We start from the raw sequence: 22,268 nt of genomic DNA on the forward strand, positions 1-22,268 counted from the left end.
ATCTTTTCTACTGCTGGTATTAGAATAATTTAACTCAGAAGTGTTTATTGGCATTAACAAGTGGAAAGGTTAGAATGAGTAGGTCCAAAACACATGGTGTGAAACCATATTAAACACAAATCATCAGATGGTTCGATTTAGATTTTCCTTAGGTATAATACCATCAAGCTCAAATTTAGAACCTGTCCTACTCATCAAATTGGATCAATTAAAGACTTGAACTGGACCAATCAATAGATTAACTAAGTACAATGGATCTACACTGTTATAGGAGCATAAATAAATTGGCAGATCTGATTCACAGCATAGGTAATATCAGGGATATGAAGGTATGGAAGGAGATTAAAAAAAAGGGGGTATGTTAGTCAAATAGAGAGGCCTCTGGGCCATAGTCCATGGCTCTAGTAGTTCTTGCATTGGGCGAATGAAAGCCTCAAATAATGTTGTTTAGTGTAGTATTAACAAGAACCAAGGGAAAGAAATCCAGTCTTTTGGCTGTTGTAGTAACTGGTGTAGGAGCATACACAAAAAAAAGTCATTTCTGCAGTAGGGTAAACAAGTCAATTGAATCAAAGACATTTATGCTTTTATTTTTCAATCATTTATGCTTGACTTTATCTTGACTTTTTGATTTGATAAAGCAACAAACAGTTGGTTACTGCAGAACTCACCTGGGTGCAGTATCTTCTTAAAGATCTTGGTGTTTCTTTCTATGCCATCTATATTGTTTTGCAACAATGTTAGTGCTACTTATTCGGCTTTCTTCGATCCTTTATTTCATGCTTGAACCAAGCACATTAAAATAGACGAAGTACAATGGATCTACATCCTAAACTCAATTATATCTGAAATTGACTCAACTCAAATTTCTTATGCAAAATCAATCAATCAAATTCTCCTGCATGATCTTCTAGTTTCTATGACATGTCCTTTGATATTTCTGTCTAACCAAAGCATGTGTTTTATGGGGCTAACATATGTGTGAATGGCATAACTATAGTGACATTAGTCTGCTTCAAATTATAGTTGTGAAGCTTCATCTGTTCTTACACAAGGGACTAATACATCCTAACAACCTATTAATGAGTAAGGTTTTAACTCATTATGTTCTTCGTCGCAGTGAAGGGCACTGTTCTAATATTGGGTGAATATTTGAAGGATGACCGTTGGTTAATGCTCCTCTTCAGGCAATTGCAGTTACTTCTCTCACCATGGATACACCTACTGAAAATATCTTCATGTTATTTTCGTTAAATTTATTGTTACATTATTGAAGTTGACTAAGAAACTAGTTTGCAGGTTAGATGCACAAGAAGTATTTAACTCATCTGAAGTTGGAGCTGCTTCAGTATTTTTAGAGAATACTCCTGTATCTGTTAGTCCCTTGGAGGTACTCCTGAGACATTCTACAACTGCTCTTTTATTATGTAGAAGCTTACTACTGTTTTTCCTAAAAATCTGTTACTTTTGTTTAAAACAAATGTCTAGGGTAACATGGGAAATGAAAATATTTCATCAAGCAAAGGAAAGAAATCAAAAAAGTTGAAGACAAAAGTTGATTCACAAAACATAAAGGACATGTTCCGGAGGGCAACTAGAAGATGAATCTGAGGAAAGCTTGACAGAGAAAAGATAATGCAGCTTTTTCATCGTTTAAAGGATATGTTGAGCATCTTCAGTTTTCATAGCAAGAGTCCTTGATGTTGAATTGCTATGCCATATCTCCCCAAGTCATGTTGTGCCTTTTAGTTTGCGCTGGTGTTTTCCGAGAGCACTCTTCCTTGTAGAATTTATGTCTTATTTTACAAGCTAAACTTGTAATTTTTTTTTCGTTTCTTTTCTTTTCAGCGCCTGTTTCACTGAACCTTTAGAATAGATATAGCTGGTCAAAGACTTCGATCAATAGAAATATCAAGGCCTATTCCTGTTTTCATTTGAACTCATGTGAGATAATTTTGGTTACCAAAAGAATGGAACTGCTTACTCTTAGCAATATCCGTTTTGTTGTATACGAAGAAAATGTTGCATGGAACCACTACGGCAATTCGGGATGAGGATAGTACATGATTGCTGAAAGGAATCTAGTTCCTCCAAATTGGGAAGAAAAGAAGAAGAGGGAAAGAGAGAAGAAATGGATAAACTAAATATAATCTCCAACTCAACTTTTGATTAATTTTTAAAATTGCACTTTTTAATATGAAGGTTTCTTTTGCATCACTGTATAAGGCACATCAACACTAGATCCGACAGCCTGCACTATCAATGCATCTGGTGGTAGTTTATGTTAGTTGACAGGTGTGTTTATGCAAAGTTTGTTAGGCATGATATGCAAAGTTTAAGGCTAACAACATAATAATAATTGTCACAAAACCAGACATAACAGAAACACAGTAGGGTCCACTGTCTCACTAGATAGAACTAATACTGAGCGCTTCCTCTGGGGAATTGGACAATTTGTATATCATATATCAAATATTGGGTGAGCTCAATGCTTACGCCCAATAAGCGGTAATTATTTCGAGCATAGTGAAGTAATCAATAAAATGCATAAATATACCATATACGTATTCATTTGTACCATGGTGTCGTGCGTGGTGTATCAGGTCAACATGGAATAATACATGGGATATGTATATAAGGACTAGCACAATACAACTCTCGCGCAAATGCACAGTTCATCTCAATTCATCTTGTGCTCTTTTCACATGTCCATGTCCACCTCCCACATCTAATACTGGACCTACTGGACATACTTTCTTCCAAATTAAGCATACCATGAGAGAGAGAATAGAACCATGTGGCAAGTGGGAGTGCAGCCGCCTATGCCCAGTGAATGATTGATTGATTGTCTGCAGTAACAAACTAACCTGAGTCACCATAATAACCACCCAGAGAATGAGTCAACGCGACATTCCACAACGCTAAGCCACTAGGTTCTACAAAGGTGCTCTCACCTTATGCCAATTAGGTACAGCCAGGTCCACATCATTCTACACTCACATTTTCACACTTTATTACTACAATGATTATGAAATTAATCTGAATATTGCGCAGTTCTAGAAAAATAATTATAAAAAATTCATATAATGTTTGAATATGAATCCAAATGTATTTAGATTAGTGACACCATGATCTACATTTTTCATATTTAACGCTGGATCTATCTTCAAACATCTAAACCATAGCCACCATTAGCCATCCTACTATACGGTCGTCCATCATCACCCTTGGCTATCTGCCATTCTTCGACGACTGTTGTAACGTCGGATATTTTTAATTCTGCTCCGATCTTCTTCCACTATTTTATTTTTAACTTTTCATTTCGTCCTCTAATTCACATGAAATTAAAGTCATTAGAACCCTAAAACATGAGGCCACAACACATAAATTATCATAATTTTTTTACGTCCATATCAATCTAGATTTGATTCGTAAATTTGGTACTAGAGTTACCATCTCTTGGCCATTGGTGAACATACAATCCAAGACAAATCCGATGGAGATCACTGCCATGGAGAACCAAGAACTCATCTCCATATCGATTAGGTCTTCCTCGGTGCCACCACCACCACCAGAAACCGTTGACAACAACCCACCTATATGGCGACAATGATACATGAGTCCATAAAGGAGATATGCGAATATAGGAAGAGAGCCGCAGAGAGTGCTAACTTAGGATCGAAAAGTCTCTCCAAACTGTGATAGCAGCTATCCTGTCTACACAGCACCATCCCATGCTACTAGCATTGCTAGCCACGATGAAATTGGCCCTCCCATGGCCATTATCTTCAACTTACAAGGGAGGAGAAGAGCTTGCCCAAACCGCGGCCAAAGCACCACCTCCAACCATAAAGGAGTCCTTGTCGCCTCTATAAAGGCCCCAGCGCTGCCACCGCAAGACAATTGCCATCTCTACCTTCAAGCACTAACAATGGTGAAACCATGGAGACCATCCAAACTACAAAAACAACTCCTCCTTTGGCCACCGTAAAGCTTCCTCCACCCTTACACACCATCCTACCACAACTGCGACACTAATGGAGCCCCCATCAATGGCAATGATGTTGTCTTCCCTACTGATGGTGGAAGCTAGGGCCAAAAACCCTAGCTTTCCACCAGCGATGATCCAAGCACTTTTTGTCATGACCCGAAATAGGAATCATGACCGGCCATGCATCTCAATATGCTTGAGATACACGAAGCCTTATCAATACTTTCTACGTGTACGATGGCAAAATAAATAAATAAAATAAAAATCTGCTTTATTAAATTTAAACTAATTGCAATAAACATAAAACAAAGTTAATGTTTTATAGTCTCTAAACGAAATAAATAAAACTTCTAATCTATAGCATAAAATCCAAAAGAGCGGAAAAGTAAATAGATGAATCCTAAGTGGAGGTGGAGTTTGGGTACATCTCGCTCAATGACCCCGCTGACTATTACGTGAGATAGATAAATAAATACAAAAATAGAATCCATGAGCCAACAACTATAGCTCAGTGAGTGGAATCCACTAGAAAACCAAATAAATTCTACATTATTTTAATGCTAAAAAAGATTAAACTAGAAGCAACAATATCCATGATAATTTTGCAATAAGTATGCTCTTTAAATAATAACAATGATAACAATAGAAAGAGTCACAACTTGTAATCTTGCTCGGTTTCAATATATTAACATCTTTTCAATATTTATAATGTCATATGTCTTAATAGGTCTAAACCCTATGGATCCACATCAACTAGAAGTCACCTCGAGATGACGCTCGGGACTTTTCTTCATAACTGATTCGGTTAGAGTCATCAGATGGTATCACCCTATGATCAACACACTCTGTCTTTTCCTCTAACCGTTGAGAGAAGTTAGAGTCACCTAGGAAATTTTCTCATTCATTCTAAGCCTGTTTCCTAACCCTGCCAGAATCACCTGAGAAAGTCACCGTAGTGATTTGATTTAGGACTTTCCTCTGGACTTCCAGATAGACTTGAGTTACCACGGAAAATCGCAAGCGATTTATACCGGAACTGTTCTCTAAGTCGAACCAATACTAGTCTCGTTTCTTTTTCACTAATTTCAATATTTGCACAAATTATGGTGATTCACTGAGTATAATGATTAAATGCACATAGAAAATATAACAATTAAATTTTGCACGTATGAATAAAATAAATAAATTTGCATACAGAAAATGTAACATTTTTACACGTACGGGTGAAATAAATAATTTGCACATAGAAAATTTACATGGTCTGACGAAGGTTCGAAAGATAATAAAATAAATATGTGAGTGAACCCACTCACTTGAGTCTAGGCAAGACAACCGAAATCTCAAATCTCTAGCTCACGTACTATAAATCACCACCTTTAATAATAATAATAATTTTTATTTGAATAATATCAATATTTCTAAAATTTTAAAACTAAAATGGGTTTAATTTACCCATTGGATTAGGCTGGGCTACCTCTGGCCCGGCCCAATCCAAAAGAATAGACCAATCAGGCTGGGCCAAGGCCCAGCCAAGAAAATGGATTGGGCTACGGGCCAACCCGCAGCCCATCCAAAATCCAAACCCGAACTTAAACAAAAAAAAGGGTTGGCTCGGGTTAAACCCGAGCCCAACCAACCCTTCTCTCCTTTCTCGTGATCGACGCGAGAAGAGGAGAATCGAGGGAGAGGGTGACCGCCAGCGACAGTTCACGACCACCCTCAACCTCTCGGCTCTCTCTCTCTCTCTCTCTAAGTGGAAGAGAACCCACCACGGACGACCGACGCCGATTGGAGCCACGAGGGCTCCCTAGAAGACATCAGCGCCACCGGGCTTGGAGCACGAAGCTTCTGGTGACGATACGGTTGCGACTTGAAGCCGCTGACCGGCCTAATTTGCCGATGAATAAATAAAATGTAATAACATATTAACATGATAATTTTGCAATAAGCATGCTATTTAAATAATAACAATGATAATAATAGAAAGAGTCACAACTTGTAACCTTGCACGGTTTCAATATATTAACATCTTTTCAATATTTATAATGTCATATGTCTCAATAGATCTAAACCCTGTGGATCCACATCAACTAGAAGTCACCTCGAGATGACGCTCGGGTGTTTTCTTCATAACTGATTCGGTTAGAGTCATCAGATGGTATCACCCTATGATCAACACACTCTGTCTTTTCCTTTAACCGTTGAGAGAAGTTAGAGTCACTTTGGAAATTTTCTCATTCATCCTAGGACTATTTCCTAACCCCACCAGAGTCACCTAAGAAAGTCACCACAGTGATCTGATTTAGGACTTTTCTCTGGACTTCCAGATAGACTTGAGTCACCACAGAAAATCGTAAGCGATTTATATTGGGACTGTTCTCTAAGTCATACCAATACTAGTCTCATTTTTCTTTTCACTAATTTAAATATTTGCCCAAAGTATGGTGATGCACTGAGTATAATGATTAAATGCACATAGAAAATATAATAATTAAATTTTGCACGTATGAATAAAATAATTAAATTTGCACATAGAAAATATAATAATTAAATTTTTACACGTAATGGTGAAATAAATAATTTGCACATAGAAAATTTACATGGTCTGACGAAGGTATGAAATATAATAAAATAAATATGTGAGTAAACCCACTCACCTGAGTCTAGGTAAGACAACCAAAATCTCAAATCTCTAGCTCACATACTAAAAATCACCACCTTTAATAAGAAATAATAATAATAATAAATTTTATTTGAATAATATCAATATTTCTAAAATTTAAAAACTAAAAAAAACTAAAATGGGTTTAATTTACCCATTGGATTGGGTTGGGCTACTTCTAGCCCGGCCCAATCCAAAAGAATAGACCAATCAAGCTGGGCCAAGGCCCAGCCGAGAAAATGGATTGGGCTACGGGCCAACCTGTAGCCCATCCAAATTAACCGATTCGGGTCGGGTCTGTGGATCCGAAATCCAAACTCGACCCAAACCCGAACTTAAACAAAAAAAAGGGTTGGCTAGGGTTAAACCCGAGCCCAACCAACCCTTCTCTCCTTTCTCGCGACCGACGCGAGAAGAGGAGAATCGAGGGAGAGGGTGACCGCCGGCGACCCCCGCCGGCGACCCCCGCCGGCGACGGTTCACGACCACCCTCAACCTCTCGGCTCTCTTTCTCTCTCTCTCTCTCGAAGTGGAAGAGAACCCACCACGAACGGCCGACGTCGATTGGAGCCACGAGGGCTCCCTAGAACACATCACCGACACCGGGCTTAGAGCACGAAGCTTCCGGTGACGATGCGGTTGCCACCCGAAGCCGCCGACCAACCTGATTTGCCGATGAAGCCGAGAACCCCAATTTTAGGTATTTTTGTTTTACCTTATTAAACTGAAATTAATTTTGAGTGGTGGGAGAGGGCTTACCGACGAGTCGTATGGTGGTCTTTGATTGCTCCGGCGGCGCTCCAGTGATCCGATTCCACAGCGACGACTCTGATGGCAAAGAAAGAAGAAGAAGAAGAGAAGAAAGAAAAGGGTTGCGGTAAGTGGATAAGAGAGGATTTAAGTTTTTATAGGTTAGGTTTTAGATTCTAATCTGAATTTGATTCAGAGTGGCCGAAAATCTCGCAACCACCCTTCCCGTTGCGTGACAGAGAAGAAGAGAGGAGGGGCTGCACGTGCAAAGCACGTGCACCCTCCTCTCTCAAACCCCAATTCTTTTTTTTTCTTCTGGTGCTGACACTTTCAGCCCAAGCCATCACTACTAGCATCTTCCTTGGACCACCTACACCCTATCCATGGCCGTCGTTCATGACAATACCTATTGGGAGACCGCCATTGATAACCTCCTTGATTGTAGCAAAATCGCAGCTCATGGGCTTAGGTCTAGCATTCCAGCAACGACTAACAACCATGGTCAGCTTCCATGGGCGGACTACCATCCAGCAGTGGTCGACACAGACGACGAAGACTACCATGGCCGCCGCTGTAGCAACCCGAGCCCAAGCTTAGTTTTTAGCTTCCATCATCGCTCACCGTCGCTCACCGTCGCTTTACCATCACAAGGATCCACCGGACGCCGACTACCATAGGTTAGCAGCAACCTTGTCCAACCATCGTTGATGCCCATGTAACCCATAGCGGCGCCCCTAGTTCAAAATATTTTTAGCCTTACGATAAGGGTTTTAGCTATTGAGTGGAAAATATGAGGTGCATGTATCTCGAGGCAAGTTGAACTTTTGCAATCAGCTTGACCACCTCGTGTGAATTAGTTGGGAACCCATAACAGTTACATGGGGCCTGAGTACGAGCTCAAGGATGATCGGTGGAATAACATAGTGGATCTACATCAATTATGTAACGCCTCCTGCCCGGCACGGGCACGTGCACGCCCACGCACCCACATGGCACGCGCGGCGCACGCGACAGGTCGGGCAGGGCCCGTCATGCACAGATACTCTCCTGTGCACATATAATCATGACATCATCAAATAAAACCTGCTAACCTATCCATGAGCACATAATCCATCACCAAATACATCATACTATCAACCAAATAAACTTGTTAACATATGAATATCCAAGTCCATAATAATATACACTAGACCACTACATAATCTGGCAAGGCCCACACAGGCCACAACAAACCATCAAGATACAACTAAAATCACTAATACAAGAGTACGATATGATTCAACCTATATTGTACAAATCATCGTCTAATACAAAAGAGTACAAATCTCAAATACTGGTACAACTCAATATCTGGTTAAACTATCTTATATATCATCTCACGTCTATAGCTCACCTCATCCTCGCTCTATAATATCTCCTCAAGATATCTCATGTCGCTATCACGTACCACATATCTGAGGGGGTTAGAAAAGAAATAAAGAGAGTCATGAGCAAAAGGCTCAGTAAATAGATCTTACCCCGAATCAGTGATGCCAAACAAAGAGTAAATCATGTACTGGATAATATGAATCAGAAAGCAACATGATGACATGTATGAACATGTATATATGTATCATCAACGACTTATATATGAATGAAATCAATTCTCATGAATGACCATATCATATCCTCAACCGAAATTATATAACATGATGAAATTACCATATAACATCACCGAATATAACACCATATCATGTATAACAATTATGATCCAATGATACTAGTCACATCAATGATAATGCATGACGCATGCCAACCACTAGATAATCGTATATATCAAAAGCAGATATAATCTACATATCTCTCACTATCACAATCATCCGTCTCAACTCTGAATATCATCCACCATGCTGGACTACGGTACCCGGCCCCAAACTCGATACACATCATGCCACATGCTCAAAGCATACTCTGTCATACATTAAGAGTATCTCTGGAGATAAATCATACCCTGCCATACACTAAGAGTATCTCAGAAGAAAGTAATTATATCCTACCATACGCTAAGGGTATCTCAGAAGAAAGTAATCATACCCTGCCATACGCTAAGGGTATATCAATGATAGTTGTACCCTGTCATACGCTAAGAGTACAACTATCAGTCATCACCATACTCTATCATACGCTAAGAGTATGTCCAGTACTAATCCGGACCAGATACCGTTCCAGCCATCACATCACATCACATCACTTACACAACTATTATCATGATTTCCTATACATGATAGATCATATACATATATCCAGTACTATAACAGATCATGCAACTCAGAAATTTAGGTGGTAGAGAAGCCAAGAGAGAAATGATGTAATGCAGACTCCAACCATGTATCTAACACATGCATACTTCTGCTAGTCTATCACATGCACACTTAGGATAGAGATCATCCCGACATAAAACCATAACAGTATAATCATCTCCACTCATCTCTATATATCACCAATGTACTCATATCCCAGATCAGCCTAATCAAATGCATGATAAAATATGCTTGACTGAAATCATCTCTATATAAAGTCATATAGTTATGCTGGAGGCCAAAATATGCATGTACATAATATATAATATAACCTAATTTGAGAAAGGGATCTAGGGGATAAGACTACTCACCACCACTGTAAACACCAAACAACCACTCGTTCACGTTGCTACGACAATGATCAAGCCTCGATAGCTAAGTCCACAGGATCCAGAACAGGGGGGTCGGGATCTGAAATTATTTAAGTAGTATGATGTTAGCCGTTTATCTGATTAAAATCCGTTTATGTAATATATGATGATTTAGAAGGTTTTAGAATTTCTACTTATCTTTATTTCTAGCTAGATTTTTAATTACAGATATAAACAAAAATAAAAATATAGATGAAAGCCTACTATAATTATATCTTGATTAATTAAAGATTACTTTATAAAATAATAATAAATACATAAGCCTAGTATTTTATTTGTTACAAAATAACAATAAATAATAAATTAATAGAATTACTTAAAATGTATACCATAAGAATATTAGAATATAAATCTAATAATTATAATTTACAAATCTATCTATTAATCTAATATACATATAAGTAAATAAATAAATAAATAAATATAAGTATTATCTATATTTATGTGTAATAGTTTATAACCTAATTATTCATCAATAAACTTTAATTAACAATAATCATAATGATGAATATGTATTATTATTAAAATAAATAATGTCTAAATCTATTTGTATTAGTTAAGACAGAAATACCTAAATAAATAAATAATAATATTAAAAAAGATAATGGATCACTAGTACTAGTGCTGGACTTGGCCCAGCACTGGCCTGCTACAGTGTTAGCCGAGCCTAGCACTGTTGTAGAAAAATAGGAAGAGAAGAAGCAGCTGAGGAAGAAGAAGAAGAAAAGGAGGAGGAAGAAGAAGGAAGAAGAAGAAGAGAAGAGAAGAGAAGAGAAGAAGAGGAGAAAGAGAGGAGGGGAGGGAAGTGCGGACCCGGGCCAGCGGGGAGGGCACCGGTCGTTGCTAACCAGCCAGCGGTTGGCCTCTCACCGGCGGCTCGGCTCCGACGAGCTCGAGCTCGGGCAAGAGAGAGAGAGAGAGAGAGAGGAAGATCTTTTCACCGGCGGCGGCGGCTTCGGGAAGGTGGTGGCGGGCCGACGTCGGCAACGAGGAGAGGAAGGCAAGAGAGAGTAGAGAGAGAGAGTAGATGCGAGAGAGAGAGAGAGAGATTTAAAGAGAGAGAGGGAAGGCGGTGAGGGATCTTGGCGGTGGCTGCGGCGACGCGAAGGGGGCGTGGCACGCTCCATTCCTGCCACTGCATGGCATGAGGCCGGCTACACTGTGGCCGGCCACGTCGTGCCATGTCGTTTTTTTTTTTTTTTGGATTGGGTTGTTACAAATTAACTGAGCTAGACTTGCATGCAAACTCGTGAATCCATGAGCACAACGTGCTAGAAAATCTAGCTCGCATACTACTCACCTTTAGGACAATGTGTCGGAAGTGTGATGGATTATTACGATTTGACCATGTGGGTTAAGGTAGTCAAGTTAGTTTCTTAAATTTATTTATTATTTTAAATTCAAATAAAGAAGATAATTCGTATATGGATCTAATCTACTAGGACTTTGCTCCTATAAATAGGAGTGATCATGAGTTGATTATAATAGTTGATTGAATCTTGATTTTAGCCAATTTATTCTTATTGTATTTATCTTTTATTACAATTGTTAGATCGTCTTTATCTTTGTATAGATCATAATCCTAAATCTACCTTTCAAACACCCAAACCATAGCCTCCGTCCTCCACCATAAGCCACCCTACTATACGGCCGTCCACCACCACTCTTGATGCCCACACTCTCTAACGACTGCTACAATGTCGAATATTTTCACTTCCGTCCCGTTGTAACCTTTTTCCATTATTTTATTTTTGATTTCATCCTGACCTTTGATTCAAGAAAACTAAAGCCATTAAAACCTTAACTCATGAGGCTACAACCATAAAATTATTATAATTTTGTTACATCCATATCAGTTCAGATCTAGTTTGTAACAAATAAAAGTATGCTTAACCATATGAAAGGCAATGACAAATCTAAAATTACCCTCGGATTACTAGTGAGGGCTACGACAAACATGCCTATTCACAGCTCTATTCCGTCACATCCACGAATGTCCTAATGATGTCATGATCCTTCCATCTACAAGATAACCACTGTAGATTGAAGAGCAACCGACACACTCACGAGTAGATACCATGCACTCGCGACCATTACACAACTCTATGCATGATCAAAGGATGATCACACCAACCCATGACAGCCATACCAAAGGGTAGTGGAGGAGCCTTATCATGATCTAAGAGTATTAGAACATGGAGACAATCGTGAATGATCTAGTCACACATTGCGACCAATTATGGATCACTGATCAAGGCTGCTGCAGTCACACATGGGCAAAACCCTCCCTCCTCCATAGTCGTGCAAGCTTGACAAAGTGGTCATATCACTCATGGGAGAACCATCTTCACATGTGGATCTATTGTCTATTGTGAACCTCAACTCTCAATCGATGCATGCACCTAATAGCTATGAGGGTTTATCCCCTTGCATCCAAGCCCAAACCTCCCCATCTCACTTAAGCCATGTAATGGCCCAAACTAAATTAGGGTCTCTGACGTTCGGGTCAACCATATACCCATCTTGGACATGAACTCATAAGCAATGCTTAATCTTGTAGTCCATATGGCTCAGCTTAAGCCACACAAGCATGTGCCAACTAATCAAGCTCTCCTTTCACATCGGAGCCATGCTAAGCCTAAAGTAGAGCCAAGACTTGAATTGACCCTTCCCAAGGCCTTCCTTATCTCGGTCAGCCACTTCATCACTTCAAATGTGTTGCCCTAGGTCCATTCAGTCCAACTCAACATGCGAGTGTGTCCACTAGTCAATTAGATCATTCCTTGACTTTGGACCTTGCCCAATGCCTCACTTAGGCCAAGCCATGGCCCAGCCCTTCTCAAGGCCCTTTTCATCTTGGTTTGATCCATTCTGCACATGCAGCCCACAACCCTAAATATGCCAAACTCCTAATGCAGCGAGGTAGGAGGGGGAAACTTTAGAACAAAACCCAAATTACTGACACATTTTTAAATTACTTATCTAATGAGGGAGGGAGCTCCGGTGCTTCAATCCCTGGGGTCGGCGGTGCTTCAACACGACGTCATCCCAAAAGTGGCTAACGGCATCTATAGGCGGGGAGAAGGAAGAAAAGAAAATAAGGAAAGAAGGAGAAGAAGAAAAGGAGTGAAAAGGGAAGAGAGGAAAGGGGTGCGCACGTGCCCTACACATGCGTGCCCAATTTTTTTTTATCAATGTTACAAGTCATTACATGATACATATTATACATTTATATAGTATTAAAGATATATTTATATACTCATTTATTATATAATGCTTATTTCTTTTTTATATTATCCAGTACATAATTTATTTTTTGTTGGCATCACTAATTCGAGGTAAGGTTTATTAATTGAGCATTTAGCTCATAAATCTCTTTATTTATTTTCTAACACCTTAGATATATGGTACCTAATAATGACTTAAGATATCCTAAAGAGACATTTTAGACCAAAGATAAGGTGAGCTAGTCTGTCACATGCGCTGCATATACATGTCTATCTCTTCCTCCAACTCTTCACTAGCCTTTGATTTGTTCTTCTCCACTCTGTTATATTTCTCTTCTTATTCTCCTTCATCTTACCCCAATGCACTTGAACAATGGTGGATATGTTATGAAGCATATAAGGATTTTTTTTCAAAGTCTAAGCATCTTTTTAAGTTCACCACAATTGACTCAGTAGTCGAACTAGTCCACTAAACAACAAAAGGCAGATTCTTTGTAGACTAAGTACTACCTAACCAAAAGAAGACTTGTAACTTTTTGCTTACTAAAAATGTCTCCTAAATTTTGAAGATTTCAGCCTTCAATTCTCAAATTTCTTGTTCTATTTTACTCTTTCATCTCCATTTCACTCATCCTTCTATTCAAATCATCCACCTCCTATAGTCTACTCTTCAAATCATTCACAACTTCAAATAATATTCAGACGGATGATTCTTATTTATTAGAGACTTCTAAGTTGGATCCTTAAAAAATTAAAATTATACATACATATATTTTTTTAATGAAACTCTAATATAAACAATTTTATCTATAACTCAATCTATACGTAAATCATTCTTTTTCTTTCCTCAACACACAAATTGTACTTTCTCTATAATTTCACATAAACCAAGATCCAATCCTTTAACCATTTATTTTTCCTTTTAGTAAGCTCAATAACAGGATGGATTTATAAAAGATAAAATTTATATAACCATGCTCTACAGAAAATTAAATAACTCTGTAATAAATAACTTAATATTGACATATCGTCTTAGCTCTCAAATGATGTATAATAGTTGTGGAAATGCCTTTTCGGTGCTTAGGAACATTAACCCATCAAAAATTTCAAAGAGCATGTCTAGAACTTTGATCACACAATTTTGCAACACTCTAAGTATCAAACTTGTGATGCGGAAGTAAAGATAGTTAGAAAAATAAAAAGTCAAAAATATAATCATCAACAAACTTTGTGAATGTTTATTATCAATATAACAGTACATTCACTAATGTAAACTTCATTTTTTTTCAGTCCCCACCACTTTCATAGGTTTTACGTTCTCAACTGTCAACTGAATAATATGAATCACATAGGAGCATTATGTCATGAATTAGTATATGAATATATCCTCAATACTATATAAATAAAATATAGATATCATGTCATAATTAATCTAAATATATAATTCTCGACAATGTATAAACAATCTCCATTTCATACTATTATCATAACTCTCTCTCAAATATAATACATATGATACATATTGACCATGATCATGCTATGATATCAAATGCAATTATATATGGTGCATATTGACCACTCGATAATCAAATATATCAAACGATAATAAAATCATATGTATTTCTCAATATTCTCAATCATCAATGTCATCTTTGAATATCATCATCATACTAGACCACTGTGCATAGTCAATATCCGGTACCCGGTCTCAAATCCAGCCCGAAGGCTCAAAACATACCTTTCCAACCGTTAAGGGTATCTCAATCAAATAATCATACCTTGCCAACCGTTAAGGGTATCATCATCATCCAGACCCGAGTACCTAACTAGCTGATAGAAACTACATGAGGATGACTCACCACATACGGCATATATCCGAATGTCTGCTACGCGCACAGACTATTGGCCTCGGACGTAAGGCTATAAGATCGCGACTATATTGAGCGATCAATCAACTCCAAGCATGCCCTAACCATACTTTCTACCAACTATCCTATTAATGATATTTCATATTTTTCTTCTAAATGACAGATCATATACATATATCTAGTACGATAACAAGTCAATGCATAATACAAATTTAGGTGGAACAGAAGTCAAGAGAAAAATGATGCAATATTGTCTCTAACCATGTAATCAACACATACATACTCATATTAGTTTATCATATGCATACTCATGCTATAAATCAACTCGACATAAAGTATAGATTGTCTATTCATCTCCAATCATCTTTATATATTATTAGTATATTCATATCATAGACCAGTCTAATCAAATAAATGATAAAATATGCTGAATTGTAATCATCTTTATGTCGAATCATATAATCATACTAGAGGCTAAAACATGCATATACATAATAATATAATATAATTTGAGAAAGACGTTTAAAGGAGAAGACTACCTACCCTCTAATAAGAAGACCATATACATATCCTTCACATCCATCAATCAACTGCCTATTATCGTTAGTAAGATCCTCAGGATCTCAAATAAGGGGTTCGGGATCTAAAAATGTTTAAGTAACATGAAGCTAGTTATTTATCCACTTAGAATTCATTCATGTAAAATATAATGATTTATTAGTCTTTATTAATTAATTGAGTTTATATTATTAATATATAGTTATGATAACTTTAACATATTTTCAATATAGACTCTACTTTCTAATTATATATTAGGCATATAATGATTATTCTCTTTTGATATGAAAGATAAAAGGATCAAATAAAAATAAAATAAAATTATCTACTATATCTAATTACAATTTAATTAGTTTACAATTACTACCTTTATTTAACTAATAATTGATTATACATATAATAATCATTATCCATTAATATAAAAATAATTATCCAAGCTTAGCAGTTTATTGTATAGAAATTAATATATAATAATAAGGTGCTAGAATATATTATATATTTATATATATTAAATATATGCATGATAAGTATACATAAACATTAATAGAACTTATATAATTTAATTATTTTAATAAAACTAAATATATAAAATATAAGATTATTATCGATAGGATTACATGTATTAATCTAATAACAATGGCTAAACTATAAATAAATTTATATGCAAGTATTTATGATTATAATTAGTAAATTATTATACTAAAAATAATTAGCTAATACTTATACTAGTGAGTGTAAATTATCAAAATAAACTACCATCTAAATAAACTAATTTACCTAAATTTTCGAAAATAAATCATATAATTAATGTAAAAAAAATTAAAAAGGAGCAACCCCTTGCTACAGTGTTGGGCTCGGCCTAGCAATGTCTGCTATAGTGCTAGAAGAAAGAGGAAGAAGAAAAAAGAAGAGAAGAAGGAGAAGGGACGGGAGTGTAGACCCAGGCCGGTAGGGAGGGTATCGACTGCTCAGCTGGCCAGCCAGCAGCCAGCCTCTTGCCGACAGCTTGGCTACGGTGAGCCCGAGCCCAAGGGCAAGAAAGAGAAAGGGAGAGAGAGAGAAAGAGAGAGGGAGAGAGAGAGAGAAAGAGAGGAGAGAGAGAGAGGGAGAGGAGCTCATCGATGCTTAGTGAAGGTGGCGACGATAGGTTCTGACGGCGGCGCATCCATGAGAGAGAGAGAGAAAGAAGAGAGTGAGAGAGAGACTAAAAGAGAGGGGAGAGAAGAATGAGAGAGAGCCCGGCTAGGTTGGCAGAGCCTATAGCTGGGGGCGTGTGGCACCCTCAGCCCGCCCACCATTGCTGTAATAACCCAAGTAGGAAAAAAAAGAGAACTAAAGTTTGTTGGGCACGACGCGATCGGCCACACTGTGGCCGGCCTCGTGGCCAGCATGCAATGCATGCTGTGGCAGCGGTGGGGGTGCCACACACCTCCACCGAGCCACTCTTCTCCACGTCGCGGCAACACGTGGAGGTGGGACCCGGCCCACCGGCCACTCCGCCGCCGCTGTGTGACCCACTCTTCCTCTCTCTAATAATCTCTCTCTCATTCTCTCTCTCTCTCTCCCTCTAGTTCGCAAACAATTACTGACCGCCAGAAAGAGCCGTCGTTGGCCCTTTTGTTCGCCGGTGAGCCTCTCTCTCTCCTCTCTCCTCTCTCTCTCTCTCTCTCTCTCTTGCTCTTCCTCTTTGTCAGTTGTCGTTGAAGACGTTGGAGGTTTGAGCCGCCGACGAGAGGCCGGCCGCTGAGTGGCCACCAGTGACCGTACCCCCCTTCCCCGCTTTCTTCTTCTTCTTCCTCTCCTGCTCCTTCTTCCCTTCTTTCCTCTTAGACTACACCTTGCAAGTGGTGCTGGGCTCAGTCCAGCACCCTTGCAGCGCAAGGTGCTGGGCTCGGTCTAGCACCCTTGTACCGCAAGGTGCTGGGCTCGGCCCAGCAACCAGCTGCACATGGTGCTGGGCTGAGCCCAGCACTATGTATAGTTTAAATATATATATATATATATATATATATATATATATATATATATATATGTATATGCATTTTATTGATTTCTAATTATATCATGTTTAGCAAAACACCTGCAATATAAATTACTATTTTAATCCTAGGTATGTAATAGTAATTATTAAGGTTATGTATGTATATTCTTACGTAATTATTTGCAGTAACTTAATTCTTATTTTCTTAATTATCAAGGAGAATAATAGGTAGATAATTATGTTTTAAATACAATATTAAATAATATAATTATGGTTAATAAATAACAAAACAAATATAGAAATAAAGAGTACATAATTATAACAAGAAACTATCTTTTTGTCGGGTTAATTTTAATTAATAGAAAGACTGACATATTTGTTATAAATAATTTCAGATCCCGACCCCCCTGTTCAAGACCCCGTGGACTTAGCTATCGAGGCTTGATCGTTATCGTAGCAGCGTGAACGAATGGTGGTCTGGTATTTGCAGTGGTGTGAATAGTCTTATCCCCTAGACGTCTTTATCAAATTAGGATATAGTATATATTATGTACATGCATGTTTTGGCTTCCAGCATGATTATATGACTTTATATAGAGATGATTTCAGTCAAGCATATTTTATCATGCATTTGATTAGGCTGATCTTGGATATGAGTATGATGATGATAAATAGAGATGATTAGAGATGATTATACAGTTATGATTTTATATGAAGATAATCTTCTAGTATGAGTGTGCATGATAAACTATTAGGAGTATGCATGTGTTAGATACATGGTTGGAGTCTACATTGTATCATTTTTTTTCTTGATTCTTGTTCCACCTAAATTTCTGTTATGCATTGACTCATTATCGTATTAGATATATGCATGTGATCTGGATTTATAAGGAAAGCATCAAATGTGATTGATATGATAGTTGATAGAAAGCGTGAGGATACCCGAGTAGGCGCCAGGGTTAGAGGTGCTTGGAGTAATGATTATGGTCGTTGATATGCGATATCTCGTGGCTTATGTCCGAGGTCAGTTGAGTCTATGCGCACAGACAATCGGACATATGCCATTTGCTAGAGCATATGTGGCGAGTTATCCTTACGAGGTTTCTATCAACTATGTGGGTGCTCGGTCTTGATGGATATTGATACCCTAGCGGGTGGCGGGGTATGATTATATTTGAGATACTTTTGCGGGTCGTAGAGTATGCTCTGAGCCTTCGGACATGATGTTAAGACCATGTATCGAGTGTTGACTATACATAGTGGTCTAGTGTGATAATGGTATACCGAGATGTCAATGGCGATTATGATACGGAGAATTTCACCTGATTATTGAGTAATTATCATAATTTATACATCATTACATTTGACATCATGATATAGTCGGCATGCATCATGTGTCATATTTGAGGGAGAGTTATGATGATAGTATGACATGGAGATCTATTTATTCATTATCGATGATTATATACTTCTATCAGTTATGACATGTTATCTACTTTTCAATTATGTATTATTGAGAAACATTCATATACTCATTCATAACATAATACTCTTTTTTATTTATATTATCCAGTACTTGATTTATTCTCTGTTTGGCTTCACTGATTCGGGGTAAGATCTATTTACTGAGCCTTTAGCTCATGATTCTCTTTGTTTTCGCCTTTCTAAAAACTCAAGTGAATGAGAGGAGCATGATACTCCCTTAGAGGTCTTATCGGTGAGTGAGGAGTAGAGTGTGGTTAGTATTATATGCTAGATAAGTTATCTTATCTGATGTATTAGTGGGCACCTCCAAAGTGTATCTGTATCCTTGTCTTATATTTTAGCATGTGACTTTGTACTTGTATAATTATGTATATACCACTGTTGTGTATATGTAGTTATGAAAAGCTCTTGATGATGTGTTGCGGCCTGTGTGGGGCCTAAGTAGGGTTATCTGTATGCTGTTGACAGTTAGACTTGAGTTATTCTTAGTTCAGATATTGTGGATAAAATTATGGTGTTGCTACAGGTTTATTTGATTATCGGTAATTAATGAAATGGTCAGGTGCTACGCACGTGCCGTGTGGACTCGTGCCATGCACGTGTTTAGGGTTTGAGTGTTTACAATTGCATGGCATGAGGCAAGCCACGCTATGGCCAACCACGTCGTGCCATGCACCAATTTTTTATTTTAGGGATAGGTTGTTATTGGCAAGTATAATTATTTTTTAAAATAAAGCAATACTAAATAAATACAAACTGTGTACTCTAAAAAAATCAAGGATGCTCTCTTTGCCATCCAAGGGTGCCTAATTCGCAAACACAACCTCCAATTGCTTTATTACAATTACTATTCTATGAATGAAGTGTCGTTTTATAGAGAGAATTTCGTAGACTTCTTTATCCACTTTTTTAGTCTTCAGATCGGTCATGTCGAAGAAGAAAGATTTTGATTTGCTTTTCACCATTCAAAGATTCTGATTTATATTTTCACCATTCAAAGATAATCCAAGAATTGCAACTATTTCCATTGCTTTCATTTGAAGCTTCAAGATGTCAAAATCAAATATTAATCTACTCCTTATTCCCTTAATTATCTCTTGGAGAAGTGGTGTGTCTTATACGATATAAGAAAAGTCAAATAGAAATTTAAAAGATGTTCTGAAAGCAATCTCAAAACTTGAACACTTCATATATTTTGCTTGTATAATAGTGGGAAACTATCACACATGCTTTCAACGACCTACATTTTTTTCAAGATTCAAATTATTACGTCTATATAATATATTGCTTCATTTTACTTTTCTTCACGGTTGAATACAAAAAATGACAAATTGCTAAAAAATACATAAGAGAAAAATAAATTAATAAGAACCTTAGAACATTGCTATGCTATGAAATTCTAAGAATAACACTCTAATACATTAGCAATAGTAACTAAGTGAAGAGTACATTGTATCAACCGTGAAGATGCAAGATACCTATTAGAAATAATTGAATGGAATATCTTGCTTGCTTCTCGGTGATGTATAACAGTTTTTTATAAAATCCTATATAAGATTTCTAAGAAGAAAACAACGAGAATGATGGATATTGCTAAAGAAAAGTTTTCTTTTTTGTTTGTTAATTATGAACCATAAAAATGAGTTTTTTTTATTCAAATTTATTAATTGTGATCTCTTCAACTAACCCACCATCCCATCGTACAAAAAAGCAAAGTTCGAAGAAAAAATAGAAAAATGTCTCGGTTATAAAGCAAATAAAAAAGGACTTAAGTGACAATATTAAAAACAAAATATGGTTTTGGTGCAAATTTCTCTTTATAATGAGAGAGAAATTTATTTCATTATGTTCCTTTTTTTTCTATTTTATGTGTTCAATAAAAATGTAATAAAATAATGATTAGTTCATAGATTTCGAAAAGTTAAGCCAAAACTGATTTTGATCCAAATTCGGCCAGGCTATTTGCAACTTAATTGCACTCTTTTATACCTATTTACAACCACCGCAGAATAGACCTTAAGATCTAACTCACCATTAAACAAAAAAACCCCAAAGCCCTACACTCCTCTGCTTCTCTTCTCTCTTTTTCTCCATCTCTCTTACAAATCATCTTCTACAATTTTGGCACTTCATCAAAAGTGAAAATCTATTGTAGCTCAAGGTAATGGAATAGTTATTACCTAGTGCATATTTTATTTATGGGATCAAAGGCTCTACCAACATTAGGTCAATGCTGAAGAAAAATAGAAACAAAAAAAGAAAGAAATATGTATCTACCACGCTTCCATCTTCAGCTTGAAAACTGCTCTAGTACTAGATTTTCTAGGATTTCCTTTTGAAGCACCATTAAACTCATGAATTTAAGACATCTATCATTTATATGTAAATTATATCTCCTAGTGCATAGAATGTTGCTGAATACTCGGCACTAATTCTAGGATTGAAATGTGCTCTAGCACCATATTTTTGTGATTATTTTCTCAAATTTTAGACCAAAACAATTCTCTTTAAAAACACGTGAGGAGCCCCTTGAGTTTGTTCAACATACTCCTCTCTTATTTCTACAAGACCATCCTATTTAAGAGTAAAAACTAAGTACTTGTAGGACCCAAAATGAGACATGAAAGCTAATATGGTAGCTGTGTTAAAATTTGTAACGAAGATCAACAATAGGAATAATTATTTGAAGATAGAATTGGATAGTGACTAAGATTATGAGTCAAAATTGGTGTAGAATCCTTGAGTCAAAATTACTAGTTATTCTCTTAGTAGACTTGTAGAATCCTTGAGTCAAAATTATCTAAAGTCAGCTATTTCAATATTTAATCTATCAATACCACATAGGTTACTAGCAGACTTCAGATAATTACCAAAATATCTCTCATATTCCTCATGGTTTAATAGTTTTGCATTTTTAAATATCATTATCATGTATTTGTAGAAGCAGTCACATGACTCACATCAAAAGCAAAATATATATTTTTGATGTAATTTGTAAGTTTGATTACTTTTGACTTGTTGAATTGGTTGCACTTT

At 37.1% G+C, this 22,268-nt stretch overlaps 1 protein-coding gene across 2 annotated transcripts in view; it reads left to right on the forward strand.

Annotated features, from left to right (window-relative positions):
* LOC140762149 (uncharacterized) overlaps window positions 1-1,933 on the forward strand; it is a 44,925-nt gene extending 42,992 nt beyond the window's left edge. Inside the window, exons 8-10 of one of the 2 annotated variants that reach the window (XM_073099806.1) lie at window positions 1,121-1,196; window positions 1,300-1,390; window positions 1,489-1,933. In XM_073099806.1, the coding sequence (XP_072955907.1) occupies window positions 1,121-1,196; window positions 1,300-1,390; window positions 1,489-1,605 (284 nt within the window). In that variant the 3' untranslated portion in view covers window positions 1,606-1,933. The remainder of the gene's footprint in view (window positions 1-1,120; window positions 1,197-1,299; window positions 1,391-1,488) is intronic. The other variant, XM_073099875.1, reaches the window with a different exon arrangement.
* Window positions 1,934-22,268: the final 20,335 nt, after the last annotated feature.

The sequence above is a fragment of the Typha angustifolia genome, chromosome 1 (assembly GCF_048772165.1).
Source record: "Typha angustifolia cultivar Huaian chromosome 1, ASM4877216v1, whole genome shotgun sequence".
Lineage (NCBI taxonomy): Eukaryota > Viridiplantae > Streptophyta > Magnoliopsida > Poales > Typhaceae > Typha > Typha angustifolia.